The sequence below is a fragment of the Phocoena sinus genome, chromosome 6, assembly GCF_008692025.1.
Source record: "Phocoena sinus isolate mPhoSin1 chromosome 6, mPhoSin1.pri, whole genome shotgun sequence".
NCBI classification, from domain to species: domain Eukaryota; kingdom Metazoa; phylum Chordata; class Mammalia; order Artiodactyla; family Phocoenidae; genus Phocoena; species Phocoena sinus.
In genome coordinates this window covers 101441543-101456872 of record NC_045768.1, presented here as the reverse complement: position 1 = coordinate 101456872, position 15330 = coordinate 101441543, and the positions used below count along the sequence as shown (strand labels likewise).

Genomic DNA, 15330 nt, shown 5'->3' with positions numbered 1-15330 from the left:
GCATATATATGCCAACAACTCTCAAATATATATTCTCAGTCTAGGCCGGTCTCCTAGACTCCTGACTCCAACTGCTTACTGGGGGTCTCCTAGACATCTCAAATTTTGTAACTCAACTCCTGGTCTCCTTCCCAAAACATCCTCTGCCTGTAGTCCTTCCCTTTTCAGCTGACGTCACCTCCGCCTTTCCATTTGGCCAAGCCAAAAACCTTAGAGTCATCCTTGACTCCTGACTGTGTCTCACACTCCACATCCAATTGTCTGGAAATCCTGTTTGCTCAGCCTTCAGAATATGCTCAGAATCTGACCACTTTTCACTTCCTCCTTTGCTTCCACCCTGGGTCCATCATCGTCATCTGTTGTCTAGATTACTGCAGTTACCTCCTAACAAGTCTCGCCCCTTCCATCTCTGCTCTGCTACAACCTATTCTGAACACAGAAACCAGGGAGGTCCTCTGCAAAGTCAACTCACATTATATTGCTCCTCTACTCAAAACCTTCCAAAGTTCTCAGTTTCCCTCAAAAGTAAAAGCCAAAGTCCTTCACCAGCCCACCAAGGCCCCTTACCTCTCTGACCTTATCTCCTGTTACTCCTCTCCTTCCCACCCTCCCTCACTCCACTCCATCTATTCTCAAGACACTGATTTCAAACATGCCAAGTGTGATCCCATCGTAGGGCCTTTGCACTAGCTGTTCACACTCCCTCCAGATCCACGTGACTCACTCCCTCACCTCCCTTGGGTTCTTGCTCAAATGTCATCATCTCAAAGAGGCTTATTCTAATCCCCCTTAAAATCGCAATTGCCCACCTATGCACGGACACACACACAAGCACACTTCTGATCCTGTTACCTATTTGCTTTCTTCACATCTATTTTCTCTATATCCTATATCACCTTCTAACATGCTATACAATTTACTTACGTGCTATATTTGCGTGTATTTTCTTCACCCCTCCCCAAATATTATCTCACTGAGGGCAGGAATCAAGGTGACCTGAGATGACCTGAGCGAAGATCTGAAGAAGCCATGAAGGCATCTGGAAGAAGAGGACAAGTGGTGGGTAGTAAATTGTATAAATACATCAGAAAACTCCGTGTAAACTACAGTGCCTGCTAAGCACAGAGTATTGGCTATTATAATATTCAGCCCACCCCTTCGCTCAAGGTGGAAAAGTAATGCTGAGAATTTTAATGCATTTTTAAATTAAACCATCTATATTTATTAAAGGCTACTTGGCAAGGAAGCACTGGATAAAAGGATAAATGTCAGAGGTGAACACCCTGTAGATACCTAATCATGCCTGGTGGTTCCAAACAGGAGTCTGGCTCTCTCAGGCTGAGCAGAAGTCCTGCTCCTTTGCTGCTAAGTAGGTGCCCTCGGCCACATTATTCAGGTTCTCTGGGCCTGTCTGTAAAAATGAGGGAGGTGGTTGAGAAAAATAATGCATAGAGTTTGGTAAATTAGTGCTCAAGTATTAGCTTTGGACGGAGGGACCCTCCTGGGGATTAGACAGCAAATAATTATTCTTTGGACGGCACTTCCTTCTCTGCATTAATGTGGTTTGACAAATATCAAACCTGTGTCTTATAACAAGCACAGTTTTGCCACGCCCGTCGTGTCTCTGTTCCCAGACCCCCAGAGAGGTCAAAAGGAAATGCAAAGTAAAACTTTGAAGATTTAGATATTTAACAGTCTTCCTGATGGATCAGAGTCAAACACTTTATATCTCTTTTTTATAATCCCCTGTTCTCCAGTCTCTCCAAATTATCAGGACTTGAGAAAGAAGAATGTATCAGCACCTTCTCTTGGGGTACAGTTGTTCCCCACACAACCTCCACTCTACCCCAAGCAAGCCCAGGACTCTGTGGCTACAGATCCACTCCAACCCTGCTCCAAGCAAGCAGGGCAGCCTACAGCATCCAGGCCCTGGAGGGAACCCAAACGACAGCCGAGGTCAGAAGGAGCCCTGCCTAAGGGAGCTGGATGAAGGGCTTTCTGGCACAGGGAGAGCTTTCCGGGCGTATTCTCCTGTGCAAAGTGGTACTGCTCAAAACACCAGACCTTCCCTAGGTCAGCTTTTAAATGAGCCATACTACTCTCTAATGCATCTACTCAGCGTCAGACTGTCTGGGGAAGGGGTGGAAAGGGAAAACGCACTTGGCTATCAGGCTAATTTATCTACGTGGCACCAAATATCAACATGCTGGCTGTGCCTGTGTGCTCTGTCTTTGTCCAGGAGGCTGTCCCTCAGCTGCCACTTACATACGGAGAGTGCCCACTGGGGAAAGGGTAATGGACCTGTTCCCACAGCTCCCCAGGTCCTGGGATCTCCCCCAGCACAGGGGCCCATGTGCCCTTCTCCCTGAGTTTTGGGGGAAGGATCCACAAGTTCCTGGGGGAGAGATCTCAGAAGAGTTTCTACTTTCTTTAGTATCCATCCAGGATAAACAAACACGGAAAACGGAGATTACATTACAAATTATATTCCTTATACGTAAGGCACCCACCAGGAATGGGTGGCCCCCCAGAGGGCTGCAGACAAGGTTATTTTCTCAGGGGAACATAAGAAGATTATGAATGCCTTAGGACTCAATCTGGGTTGGATGGTATTTAACTACAAGTTCACTTCACAATTATTTCCTTCTAGTGTAATCCTCACCCACCACACCTTAGCAGGTTTCTAGTTTTCCTAAAGGATGTGCTTAAATTGCCTGGAAAAATAATTGAACAACTTGCAATGATATTAAAGAAATAAAGAAGTTTTTGATGTCTTGTTAGGGTGAATTTTTGGTAGAAAGATTCCATTTAGAATGTTTTCCACTTAGGACACCCTACATGCATACACTCAGTTAAGAGGTGGCCCTGTGTGCTGAGGTGTTGACATCTTTTACATTTGCAGGGTATAACAATAATGATAGTAGAATATCATTTATAGCAACTTGCAAGTTGGTGGTGACCTCTCAAGGAAGGTGCCACTTGGAGCCGCAGACCCCAAAGCTCTGCGTGCCAGATCTGTCATTGCCCCCTCAGGAGGCAAATTGCTATAAACAATTACTGGACCTCTGTTCCTCAACACCCCATCCCTGGGATTGAGATGCTGACATCTGTCCTACTTATCTCAAAGGGACATCAATGACATCATGGATGCCCAAGCTGAGCAAGACACCAGATACTAAAAAGGCCGGGAAAGGATCTGCCTGACCCCCAAGGTCAGGTAGTCTGTGTGAAATTCCTTTCACAGGCTCTGGGGACGCAGCGATGCACTTGATCATTTCACAGGCTTCGGGGATATCAGGAAGGCTCAGCAAGACCGCCGACTGCCAGTTTATTAAAAGAGCAGCTGCGGTCTCGCAGTGTGGAGGGACCGCTGCAGCCGGGAGCACGTCCGGGGCGCAAATGCTGCTCCTCAGCTACCGGGTATCACGTTACCCGGACCCGAGCCCACGGCGACCGCGACCGAGACTCGCCACCCCACGGCACAGCAGCGAAGCCTCGGCACTGCTAGCTCTGGCAGCGCTGTTTATTTGATCTGGGTCTCTGCAGGTCCTACACACACACACACACACACACACACACACACACACACACACACAGAGCCGCTGGGGCCGTTTATTTTTCCAGGGGTGGGGACTCGCTCCCGAGGCTTGGTGGCCGGCGCTATCAGGCGGCGGGGCGGCCGGGCACTGGAATGTTAATTGAAATGGAGCTGGGAGCGCGGCGCAGATAAGAGTCTCCAGCATCCCCCGGGCCTGGCCCCCGCCTGTGGCTCCCGAATTCCCGCCCGCGCCTCCCGGAACAGGGCTAGCCCCTCACAGAGGAGCCCTGGCGTCCCCCGGGCCACCGATGACAGTCTTTTATGCTCTGAAGGTGTGGCCGGCGCTCGGGAGGAGGCTCAGGGTCCCACGAGCGCCGCACCCGAGCGCCGGACTGGAGGTGGTCCAGCCCCCGCGGTCTGGCAGCAAGACTGAACTGTGTCCGCCGCCAAAATGAGGCTGTGGAGAGATGACGGGGAGAAATTGAAAAACTGGTTGTTTTTTAAACAATTCATAAATCTCTTACCCCGTTCCGCTCTTCACTCCACCCATATTCCTCCTCTAACCCTGAGATTTTTGCACAGATTTTTCAGGGGTTCGAAGAAAGCGCATCTGAAAGTCACCTCAGGCAAATCGTTAACTGGTCCCAAAATAGCCATTTGGGAAAAGATAATATTAGATCTTCAATTGACACCATACACTGGAATGCACTCCAAATAAATTTAAAAGGAAACAACAAAACTATACAAATACTAGAAGAAAATATGGGTGGTTAACCTGGGTGCAGGAAAAGTTTTTCTCACGACGACTCAAATCTAGAGACAATGAAAGAAAAGATGAATACATGTGACTACATTTTAAAATGCATGACAGAACGCACTATGAAAGTAGTTCAAAGACAACTGACAAACAGGAGAGAGTATTTGTAACATATAGCACAGATAGCCAAATCACTATACATATACATACACACATATATATTATATATATATATGAGAGAGAGAGAGAGAGAAAATTCTTAAAAATTGATAGAAAATGGGGGAAAGATACAACTTAAATGTATGTGTATTTATGTCTATATATTTATGTGTTTTTATAATTTGTATGTATGTTATCTATGTATATGCATACACACATACACATCTGTCTATATCCCATAAAAGATGTTCCATCTCACTAATAATCAGAGAAATGAAAATTAGAATAACACTGAGATACCATTTCTCACCCATCAGATTGGTAAAAATTAAAAGGTATAATACATTCTTTTGACCAGGATACTACAGAGGAGGCAGCCACTTCCGTACATTGCTGGTGGAATGCAAGCCTGTACAACCATTCTGGAGGGAAACTTGGCAAGCCAGCATGAATGATACATGCATTTGCTTCTGACCCACAATCCCACTTCTAGGAATATGCCCTGAAGATATACCTCTACTAGTACAAAACCACAGAGCAACAATGTCACTCATTACAACACTGTAATTGCAAAATACAGGGAAAATCTAAATACTTGTTCAATGGCAAGTAGTTGGATAAGCTATGGTACATTCACACAATGAAGTACTAAGCAACTGTAAAAAAGAATAAGGAAGGGCTCTTTGAATCAATATGATATATTGTTAAGTGAAAAAAGCAAATTGTGAGAGAGTAGCTATTAGAAGGAATGGGTACCGGGAGCAGCCCTTATTCAGGGGAGGGTCCTGTGCTAGCAGGGGGGGCTTAGGCATGTGACTGTAGGTGGACCTGCCTGTGGCAGCGTAAAAAATCGTACACTAGTGATCAACCACTCTGTTAAATATGGTAATCAGATCTACATCATAGATGTTGATGATGAATGTTTTCCCTCATCAAGCAGGTGAAATTAGACACTTTAACGCCAGTGTACCAGATAAAGGTGTGCTGATGACATCCCATCATCCCATAATAAAAGTTCACTTGTCTTCTCTCTTACTGGACTGGATACTCCTGGAGGATTCTGGAATATGTGCTATTTATCCCTGTGTCCTGAGTATTTGCAAAGTACTATCTATCTATCTATCTATCTATCTATCTATCTATATATATATAGTGACCATATGTCCTAGTTTCCCTGGAACAGCTGTGGTTTATGCCTGACATCCCATCCAGTGAGTGCTTCCTTTCTTTTTTAAGAGTCCTGCTTTAGATGATAGTTTATGTGATTACCTTCCCCATATGTAATGGGCACTAGGAAAATTCTACTGAGTTGACTGGAATAATTTGGAAAATATTGGAGTAATAGTGTCAGTGAAATTTTAAAATGTGTAGTGGATTTTCCTTAGAAACAAGTGTTCTAAGAAGTACTGAGCAAAGAACTAGGAAGAAACATAAGAAAAGACGATAACTAAGCAACTGCATCATCTTAGTCTGTGTGCTCTAAAAGAAAGAGCTCCATCCTGAAAAGGAGGAGACCCGTGACTCAAAACAGGTTTCTTGATCTTTCTTTGTAAACTAGGAAACTAGTTTCTTTCTTTGTAAATCAGAAATAATAACTGCTTTACACACCTCACAGAGTTATTTTGAGAATCCATGAGTTGCGATGTAAATATGGATTTAAAAATCAAAAAGAAAACTATGTATAAAATAGTCCAGTTCTTTTTGCCAAATTGTTCCCAGTTTTTTTCTTAAATCTTCCTTTCTACTCTTGAGGGAAGTAAAGTGGGACAGCAGAGGTAAAGGGTGATATCTTTGTGTTTGTAACACAGGAATATGGTGGAAAGAAAACCGGCATCAGTAGTGAGAAAACCTGGAGTCTGATTTTCTTCTGGTAGTTGTGTAGTTTGGTATCATCTGTGCTCTTTAGCTGTAAAATAGAGTTAATTAAGCTAAAAGAAAACATGAGAAACCATCATTCAAAAGACACCATCATTTTAAAGAAAAAAAAAGAGAAAACTCAATGAGTTGTTTTGAAAGGATTTATTTTAAAACTGCAATTAGGCATTCTGTGAAAATAAGGCTACGGAGATCTATGCAGTCATGAACAGTGGGAGATACTCAGTATCCTGAGTATACAGTACACATGGATTAGCTTATTTTGAGCCAAGGAGATGTAGGTATTGATAGAAAATGCATAGACATCGTTGTTGCAGCTGTGACATCCTGTGTTATAAAGCAGAGCCATCTACAGGTGGCAATCAGAAGCGATAATACCAGCACAAAACTCTTAATAAATGTCACTGCTTTATAACCACAAGAAAGAGTCCCCATATTATGCTACCTTGTCAGCTAAGGAAGACAGAAAAATAGGAAACATATACATGTAGCTGTTCATTTGTGCAAAACATACAGAGAGAGAGAAAGAGGAAAAAACCATGAGATTGAGAGTGTATAGGAACCAGGAAAGAAAGAGGAATGGAAATCGAAAGGATAAAGGTGTGTGGCCACTTCTTTTTGCATAATTTTGACGTTTAGAATTATGTTAATGTTTCACATACTCAAAATATAAACAAGCTACTATAATATCTTTAAAAGAACCCCAGCAATAGAAACCGTGGCACGTCAGTCTCCCCACTCCTGGAGGGCCAGACTCTACTGAACCAGTCCCCAGGGTAGCGGAAGGACTATCTCCAAGCAAACAAGGCAGATTCCTTTATCCAACAAATGTTGATTGGAGAGCTACTACGTGCTGGTTGCTAGCCTAGGCCCTGGGGATACAGCTGTGACAACAGATCCAGAGCCCGAGTCCAATCTAATGGGGATCCTGAGCTCCCGTCAAAGACCTTGGAGACAGTTGATTTCCTGCGAGCACACAGGCCCCAGCGCCGGACTTTACTGGAAGTTGCCTGTTGCGTATCGAATTTTAAAGAAGGAATCCCTTCGTTTTGGCGAAGTCTGAAATAGGGGAGAAAAGGACACTTGTTAACCGTGGATGGGAAGAGTTTCAATAAATATGGCTCACAAATTCCATATGATTGTGCCAGGTATCATGGGAATGATTGAGTCTGTCTCCTGTGCAAGAATGGGGTAAAATGGGGGAGGGGGAGGAGATGAATTGGGAGATTGGGATTGACATATATACACTATTGATACTATGTATAAAGTAGATAACTAATGAGAACCTACTGTATAGCTCAGGGAACTCTACTCAGTGCTCTGTGGTGACTTAAATGGGAAGGAAATCCAAACAAGAGGGGATATATGTATACGTATAGCTGATTCACTTTGCTGTACGGTAGAAACTAACACAACATTGTAAAGCAACTATACTTCAATAAAAATTCATTTAAATTTTTTTTTAAAAGAATGGGATAAAATTAAGGCTCTGAGACCCCTCATTTTCCCAGTATGTTCAGAGTTTGGACGGAACTAGCCCACGGTAGGCGCTCAAAACACATTTGTGGACCTACTATTGTTTGAGCGTTTTGTGTTGTGAGCCAGGTGGAGTAAAGCAGATCGGCTCAGCTCACACACCGTCACCCCCCACCATCTCCACCGCACAGAGATGATGACTTCTCCACTCATGCCCAAGGGACACACACACCGCACCTCCTTGTCCGGGCTGCGCCGGGTCCGGGGGTGCGCCTGAGAGCCCCAGGACTCCTGGCCTTTCTGCTCACGCCACCAGGCCAGATTACTCCCCTCCCCTCCCCGACATCCGCGCTCCAGCTAGCTGCCGAGAGCTCGCACCATCCTCCCGCCGCGGGGCTGTCCCTAACGCGGCTGCAATCCATTGACCCGGAAGGGGCGAGATCAGCGCAGCGGTTCCAGTCCCCGGGGCGCACAGCTCAATGCGCCCTGGCGCTGGAGGGGGAGGAAAAAGTGGGACGCGGAGGCCCGGCTCATTTACCGCGATGTCCCAACGCCCGGGGTCCCGAACCGCGGCAGGCGACTCCGGGGGCGCGAGGCCCGGGCGAGCGGAAAGCGCCGGGAGCTGAGACCCGAGCGCCGAGGTGCAGGTTCCCGGCCCGCTGCTCTCCCGGCCTCGGTGGGCGAGGGCGATGTGGGCCCGGCTCTCCAGGTTTGCCCGGGGAGCCTGAGTTCTTTCGGTAACGAAGATTCGTGTTTGCACCTCTTGAGAGGGGTTAGCAATCCTTTCCGCGTCCAAAATCTCATTTGATCCTGGCAGCAAACCAGGGAAGAAAGGCAAGCCTGCGGATCTGAGAGAAGGATTTGAACTCAGGGCTGCTGATGTCAATTTCTTCCAAGGTGCCCTTTCTTCTACGACTTCCTAGAGCGCGGCAGTCCGCCGAGAGAATTCCACTCTAGAATAACGTGCTGGAAGGTTTGTGACTTAAAGTTTTTAATCGGGTTCCCCTCCCAGCAGAGCTTGGAAGGCGAGGACTCTGCCGGCTCCCAGAGAGGAGTGGGAAGAGCGCCTACCCGGCGTGCTCTGAATGGAAAGGTTCTAAATTCGTCGTGATTTGGGTGCCTGGCTTGTTGTCAACACACGCCTAACCAGACAATCGCTTGCACCTCTGGAGGCAGGAGGATACCATAATACTGGTTTTCTAGGAAGTCGTGGAATATGTTTTAGAAGTGTTAAAATATTTGATTCATTGTTTATTCTACATATTTACGCTGAGGAAATAATCCAAAATGTTGACAAGGATGAAGATGTTCTCTGAAGCCTTGTTCACAGCGACAGAAAAAAAAAAAAGCTGTAATGTAAAAGTATAAACAGTCTATTATGGTTCATCCATAACATGGACTATTATATTGCCATTTTAAAATATATCTGTAAAAACTCTTTAGAGAAGCTACACATGCTCATGATGTAAATTTAAAATATACAAGCTCGCATATCCCCTATGAGCTCACACATGCAAAAATATATAAAGAAGGAAGTGAGCTAAAATATCATCTCCGGGTGGATCTCGTTTTTCTTTCTTTTTTTTTTTTTTTTTTGGATCTCGTTTTTCTTTTCAACTTTTCCTATTTTTTTCCAAAGTGTACATGACTTTTATAATCAGAAAAAAATAACAAAATTTAAATAAATATATGAGTCATTGAAAGATTTCGATGTCTCTGAGGACAAAGAGATGTCTCTTTGTGGGGGGGGGGAGGAGGGAGGAGTTCTGTTTTGGCAAAACAGGGGTCCTGGTGCACCTTGCCATTGACGAGCTGGGCCACCTCTGGAGTCGCTCAACCTCTCTGATTTCGACTCTTCACTAATAAAAGAAAGGAAAGCTGGAAACACTCAGGGTATATCTTCGTTGTAAAGATTAAATGATATGATATATAAGAAATTATTTCTTGGCTGAACCATCAAATTTGCCAAAAATTTGCATGAATTTTTCCGAGAAATTTTGTGCTCACTAGCCTGAGGAGATGTGTACAGTTTATCTGGGTTTCAGGAAATAATAATGCCCAGTTAGTTCTTATAATATTGAATTCTCCTAAGAAGGTTTATTTAAGAAACATTGTATTTGAAATTCCAAAAAGAATTCTAATGAGATCTCATTTGGATTAAAAATTTTTTTATAACTTCTTAGATTCCGTGCTACGACTGCTGACCCGGAATCATGTTTGACTGAACCATGCAGCATGAGTAGTAACTATCGCTGATATTTTCATACATGTTATCTCTTAATTCTCACAATCATCCTGTGATGGGCTTATTCTTATCTCCATTTTTTTTTTTTTTTTTTACTTAAGATTGGGAGGGTAAATACTTTGCTCAAAGCCCACAGTTGCTATGCTCCAGAGCGAGGGCTGGACCTGTGGATTCCACCTGCATAACCACTGCACACACTGCCTCCCTTTACTCGGTCCGGCTGTGCCCAAGGAGCTTTCCCGAAGATTTGATGCTCCTCAAAACTTCCCGCCCCTTCGTGGGGCGCCGCGTTCGTACACACATGCACACACACTCAAGACAATCAACTTTAGGGAGGATAAAGGGGAGGAAAAGAAGGACCCTGGGGTCGTGAAGGGCAAGGTGAGCACCTGTCTGGCCCCTACACCCCCGGCGGGGACTATTACCTTTCTCCTCCTTACCCACTCACGGAGCCTATAAAGAGGTCAGGGGCTCCCCCAATATAGCTCCCAAGTCCTTTCTTCGCTCCAGGTCTGAGATGTCCCTCCTGGGAAGTGGCAGATCTCGGCTCCCTACATGCGGACTCGGCTCTCAGTGAGACATTTCCACCTCAGTCTAGGCCGTGGAGGGTCCAGACTCGCTCCTCTGCGGTCCAGCCTCTGCTCCCTGGAAGGAGCTCTCAGCCTCCTGGCCCTTGCCGTGCGCGCACTTACACTCACGCGTGCAGCTCCAATCCCGCGGGTGCCCAGCGGTCTCCACCTGAGTTTTCCTCTGCCAGGCGTTGGACAGTTGAGCTAAGGCTAGGCCGGAGGGACCAACTAGGGTTGCAGAGCAAGGGTTCCACCCCCATCCCTGCACACCCTCTAGGAGAGTCCCGAGGGACCCAAGGTTGACCTGGGAAGCTCCCGTTTGTACTGTATTCACCGAGATACGAGCCGTGCGCAGGCTCTCTCCCGTTTTCCTTGCTTTCGAGAACCCAAACCTTTCGGAAGGTTGCTCGGGGTTGGAGAGGAATTAGAAGGGCGAGAGAAGAAAGGACTGGGGCGGGGGGAGATGCTGAGCTAACACGTGGGTTCTGCGGGAACCAATGGGGGTCCGCGGTTTCGTCACCCGGCCCGGTCAATCGACTGGCATGGCCCAGAGGAAGGCGCAGTACGGGACGCTGCGTGTCTATCGTAGACCTTGGGTCTGCGGAGTCTTCAGCGGCAAAACAGAAAGCTCAGCGCGCTGCGCTCTGTGGGGACCGGGGACGCCCCAGCCCCGCCCCCTCCTCCTTCAGCATGTTACTGAACCCTGTCACCTCCACTCCCTTTTCGGTCAATGACATCCTGAGGCTGGAGCGTGAGCAGATCGGCCCGGAGGCCTTGCAACTCAGGGGTGCACGGAGGAGCCCGGAAAGCTCTCAGTACCTGCTACCGGTCCCAGAACAGCGAGGGTCGGAGGTTCCCAGCACCGGTAGCGGCGACGGCGACAGAAGGCAGGAAGGGTCGGAGCCTCCTGAAGGTCCCTGTGAGACACTCACAGAGATGGACGCTGAACTGGTGGGCGAACCACGTGAGTACGCCCTCGGGTCTTGGCTCCTACAGGGAGACCAAGAGGTGGGGTGGATTATTACCAATCGGCTCGTGGGGGGACACGCATCTCCTGGTCTTCCCGGCTCCGAGGGCTAGCCCCGTTTTCCTTCACATGAAGAGTCCGAAAGACAGGACTCTTAGCCCCCTCTAACATCTCCTCCAGACATCCTAACGAAAATGAGGTCCTGAATCTTGGGGGTTCACTATTTCCACAGCCAGTCCTCTGATTCCCACAGACACTCCCCCCCCCAGCCCCGACCCACAGCCACAGTTCCCAGAAACTCCAGCTTCTCTTTCTTACAGCAAAGCCCTCTACAGTATCTTAGCTGTGCTCCATCACCACCAGCTTTGCCAGCCATCTCTCACCCTCTATACCCTAAACCGTCTGCCGAAAGTGTAGCCGTCAAAGCAGCCGGGCGCTTTGGGAGTGGAAACTCCTTAGGCTCTGGGGTCAATCCCAGCCCAGCCTTTTCTTGGGGCTTGCCGAGTGGCCTGGCCAGTCCAGTCGTTCCTCTGCCTGGAGCACGGTAAGGGCAGCTCGCGTTTTAGCTGTTCTGGGAGACGAACGACTCCAGTGGAGTCTCAGCGCCTGGTCTCCGGAGGCGCAACCTTGTGCTCTGGCAGAGAGGCCAAGGCATCTGCGACCAGCGGCAGGAAGGGAAGAGGTGGACGGGGGGTTGTGATGGGCTGGCGCTTGCCAGCCAGGAAGTTTTGGCGGGAGAGGCTCGACATTCGGGAGGATGAAAAGGCTACTCCTCCTCTTTCCAAACCTCTGCATCTTGGTCCGCAGCCTCCATGCCGGTCTGGGGGCTCCCGAGAGGCGCCTCGCAGGTCAGGCCTCCTCGGCCAGGCTGTGCCACGGACACTCCATTCGAGCCTCAAACTAACCACATGAAGAAAATTAAGATGCTGGTTCAGGGTTATTCGTCGACTTGCAGGCTGCTCCAGGAGCCTGGAGAACAGTACACTTTGCTGTGTTCCCAAAGAAAGCTGTGAATTTTCTGCAGCGGACCCTAAACCTTAATCTCTCCCAGCGCTGCTCAGACAGCTCGCCGTTCACTTCGGCTTTGCCGAAAAAGGGGTCACGCTCCTCTGACCATTGCTGTCACCTGGCAGCTGAAGACAGCCGCAGGGCTTTCCTCCTCCGCTGGCGTGCCCGGGGCAGCTCGCTGTTCTGCGGCTGCGGTTGTCGCCGAGAAGGGGCCAGCGCCCGGCTCCAGGAAATAAGCCCAGGGGCCACGGCAGCCACCGATCGCGCGTGGAAGGGATCTTCCCTGGGGGATTCTGTGCGCCTCCTCCGTCCTCAACTTGCTTTCAGGGACGCAGGGTGAGAGGGGCTCCGAACTATGACCGGGAAGGCACGGAGTGGCCTGCAGTCCCTCGGTCTGCGTGGTCAGCGACTCCCAAATGGGGTCCTGCTTGTTCCACAGAGTCACCGAAGGCCAGCTGTTACTTTTTGATTTGCCAAGAAAACACACCCTCGTCAATATCTTTCCTCTTTGCCAGGAGAGATGTCCTAAGTTTGTCTGGGCACAGGCTTCTCTGAAGGAAGGTTTTATTTCCTCAATCTGAAATACCAAACAGCCCCTTGCCCCAGGAGACTGCGCCAGTGCGGTTGTGGATTTGGAGTCGGATTCCAAGTAGTACCGGCTCTAATTAGGGACTTCCTGCTCCGCCTCGCCAAGAGCATGCATCCTTTCACGTTTCTGGTTTTCTCCTGGCGAGAATTTCCACGAAAACTCAGCATTTCCTTCCTACCTACCCTTGGATAAAAAGCAGAACTTTGCCAAATCAGGAGATGTGGGAAGAAGGGAAGGAAAGTCTGCGTCTTGGAGGGTCCCGAGCACAGTCGCCCAGGGGTTATCTTCGAGGGCGCTACCCGATCCGAAGAGGAAGTCCGGGAGAAGCCAACGCCACCCGCTCTACCGGGAGACCCCAAAGGAGAAAGAGGAGGCTTTTTAAAAAGCCAAATGTGGATCTTAACTTTACATACCCCGCAAAGAGAACCTCAGTTTCCGAGCCAAGAATCAGCAGCCAGAAAATAATTTTTATTTTATTTTATGTTGTTAATTTGGATACAGAGCATCGCGTCCAAGAAAGATGGGAAGGGTTCCTGGTGCCAGTGGAGCATCTGATGACCAAAGAGACAAGGATGTGAGCAAAGATGAGGTGAAGGTGGGAGGCACTGGAGACCCTGGCGCCTGGGCTAGAAACCAAGTACCCTGCGGTGCGCGCCGGGCCACAACGGATAGCCAGGCGGATGGGAGCCTCTGGGCAAGCATGTCACCGAGTTTTGGTTCTCTCTCTCTCTGCCTCTGTCTCTCTCTTTCCCCACCAAGAGCAATCTAAAGTCAGTCTCTATCTAATAGGCTCACAGCAAAAGTTTCCCCAAACTCGCCCACACTTCAGAATTGCAATCACAGGGAACAGCCCAGATACAGACATTCTAAGAAGAGAATGAAGCTTAGACTCTGGATCAAGAGTCTATCTTTGGGGAAACGACTGTACACTGGGTACCACTGAGTGTCACAATTTGCATTATGTTCCAGCAGTTGCAAAAGCGACAGAGCATGGGGGAAAGGAACAAGCTTTGGGACGGGGTGAGGGGTCAGCAGAAGGGAGAGACGGGGAACCGAAGTGAAGGTTACTGGGAGGGGAGGGGAGTCCCTTGAAAACAGTGTAAGCATCTCTCGGGTGAGCCTTAGGCTGGCGCTGACGGTGTTCCTTCCTGTGCTTTTAGAGTCCGGCCTCAGCGCAGCCTCGCCCCCCTGCGACGGTACCCGAGTGCAGGAGCGCGACGTGGGTGATAGCGGCGACGGCGGCGCGCGCGGGGATGGCTCGGAACATCCCAAAGGGCGGCCCCGGCGGAAGCCGCGCGTGCTCTTCTCGCAGGCGCAGGTGCTGGCTCTGGAGCGGCGCTTCAAGCAGCAGCGGTACCTGTCGGCGCCGGAACGCGAGCACCTGGCCAGCGCCTTGCAGCTCACGTCGACGCAGGTCAAGATCTGGTTCCAGAACCGGCGCTATAAGTGCAAGAGACAGCGCCAGGACAAGTCCCTGGAACTGGCGGGCCACCCGCTAGCGCCACGCCGGGTGGCGGTGCCCGTGCTGGTGCGGGATGGCAAGCCCTGCCTGGGCCCCCGCACGCCCGCCTTCCCCGGCCCCTATGGCGCGGCCACGGCGCCCTATTCCTGTTTCGGCGGCTACGCGGGCGCTGCCTACAGCGCTCCCTACGGCTGCGGCTACGCCGGCGCGCCCCCGGGCCCCGCGCCCCCAGTACCCCAGGCCAGCTCTGGCTTCAGCGGGGTGGGACCGAGCGCCAACCCGCAGGGCCATCTGCCCGCCACGCTTCAGGGGGTCAGGGCCTGGTGAGGCGTCTTGGCTCGGTTGCGCCACCCTGAACAGATGCTCGGTCCCGCCTCTCCGCTAACCTTTCGCGGCCGGGATGATGAGGGAGCGCCGCCGTGGAGGAAATAGGCCACCCGATGGCATTTCTCTCCCGAGCGATCCCTGGGACTAGGAATTGCCTTCGACTAGCCGTCCAGCTGAAGGCCCTGGGGGCGTTCTTCTCCCGAGGGACGCAACGCGGGGCCTCCGCCAGCCGCCCACGAAGCAGCACTGGGAGGGAGGAAAGCCAAGGGTGGCTGGCAGTTTCGGGCAGTCAGAGTAGTAGTTCTGAGGCAGATGACTTTTCAGGCCTCAAATACAGGGGCTGAGAGGCTCCTTAATT

The 15330-nt window shown here is 49.5% G+C and overlaps 1 protein-coding gene across 1 annotated transcript; it reads left to right on the top strand.

The window, feature by feature from the left end:
- The first annotated feature begins 11309 nt into the window (after window positions 1–11309).
- On the top strand, window positions 11310–14972 carry NKX2-6 (NK2 homeobox 6). Its single transcript, XM_032634171.1, has 2 exons — window positions 11310–11583; window positions 14344–14972. The coding sequence occupies exons 1-2, from the start codon at window positions 11310–11312 to the stop codon at window positions 14970–14972; spliced, it is 903 nt and encodes a 300-aa protein (XP_032490062.1).
- Window positions 14973–15330: the final 358 nt, after the last annotated feature.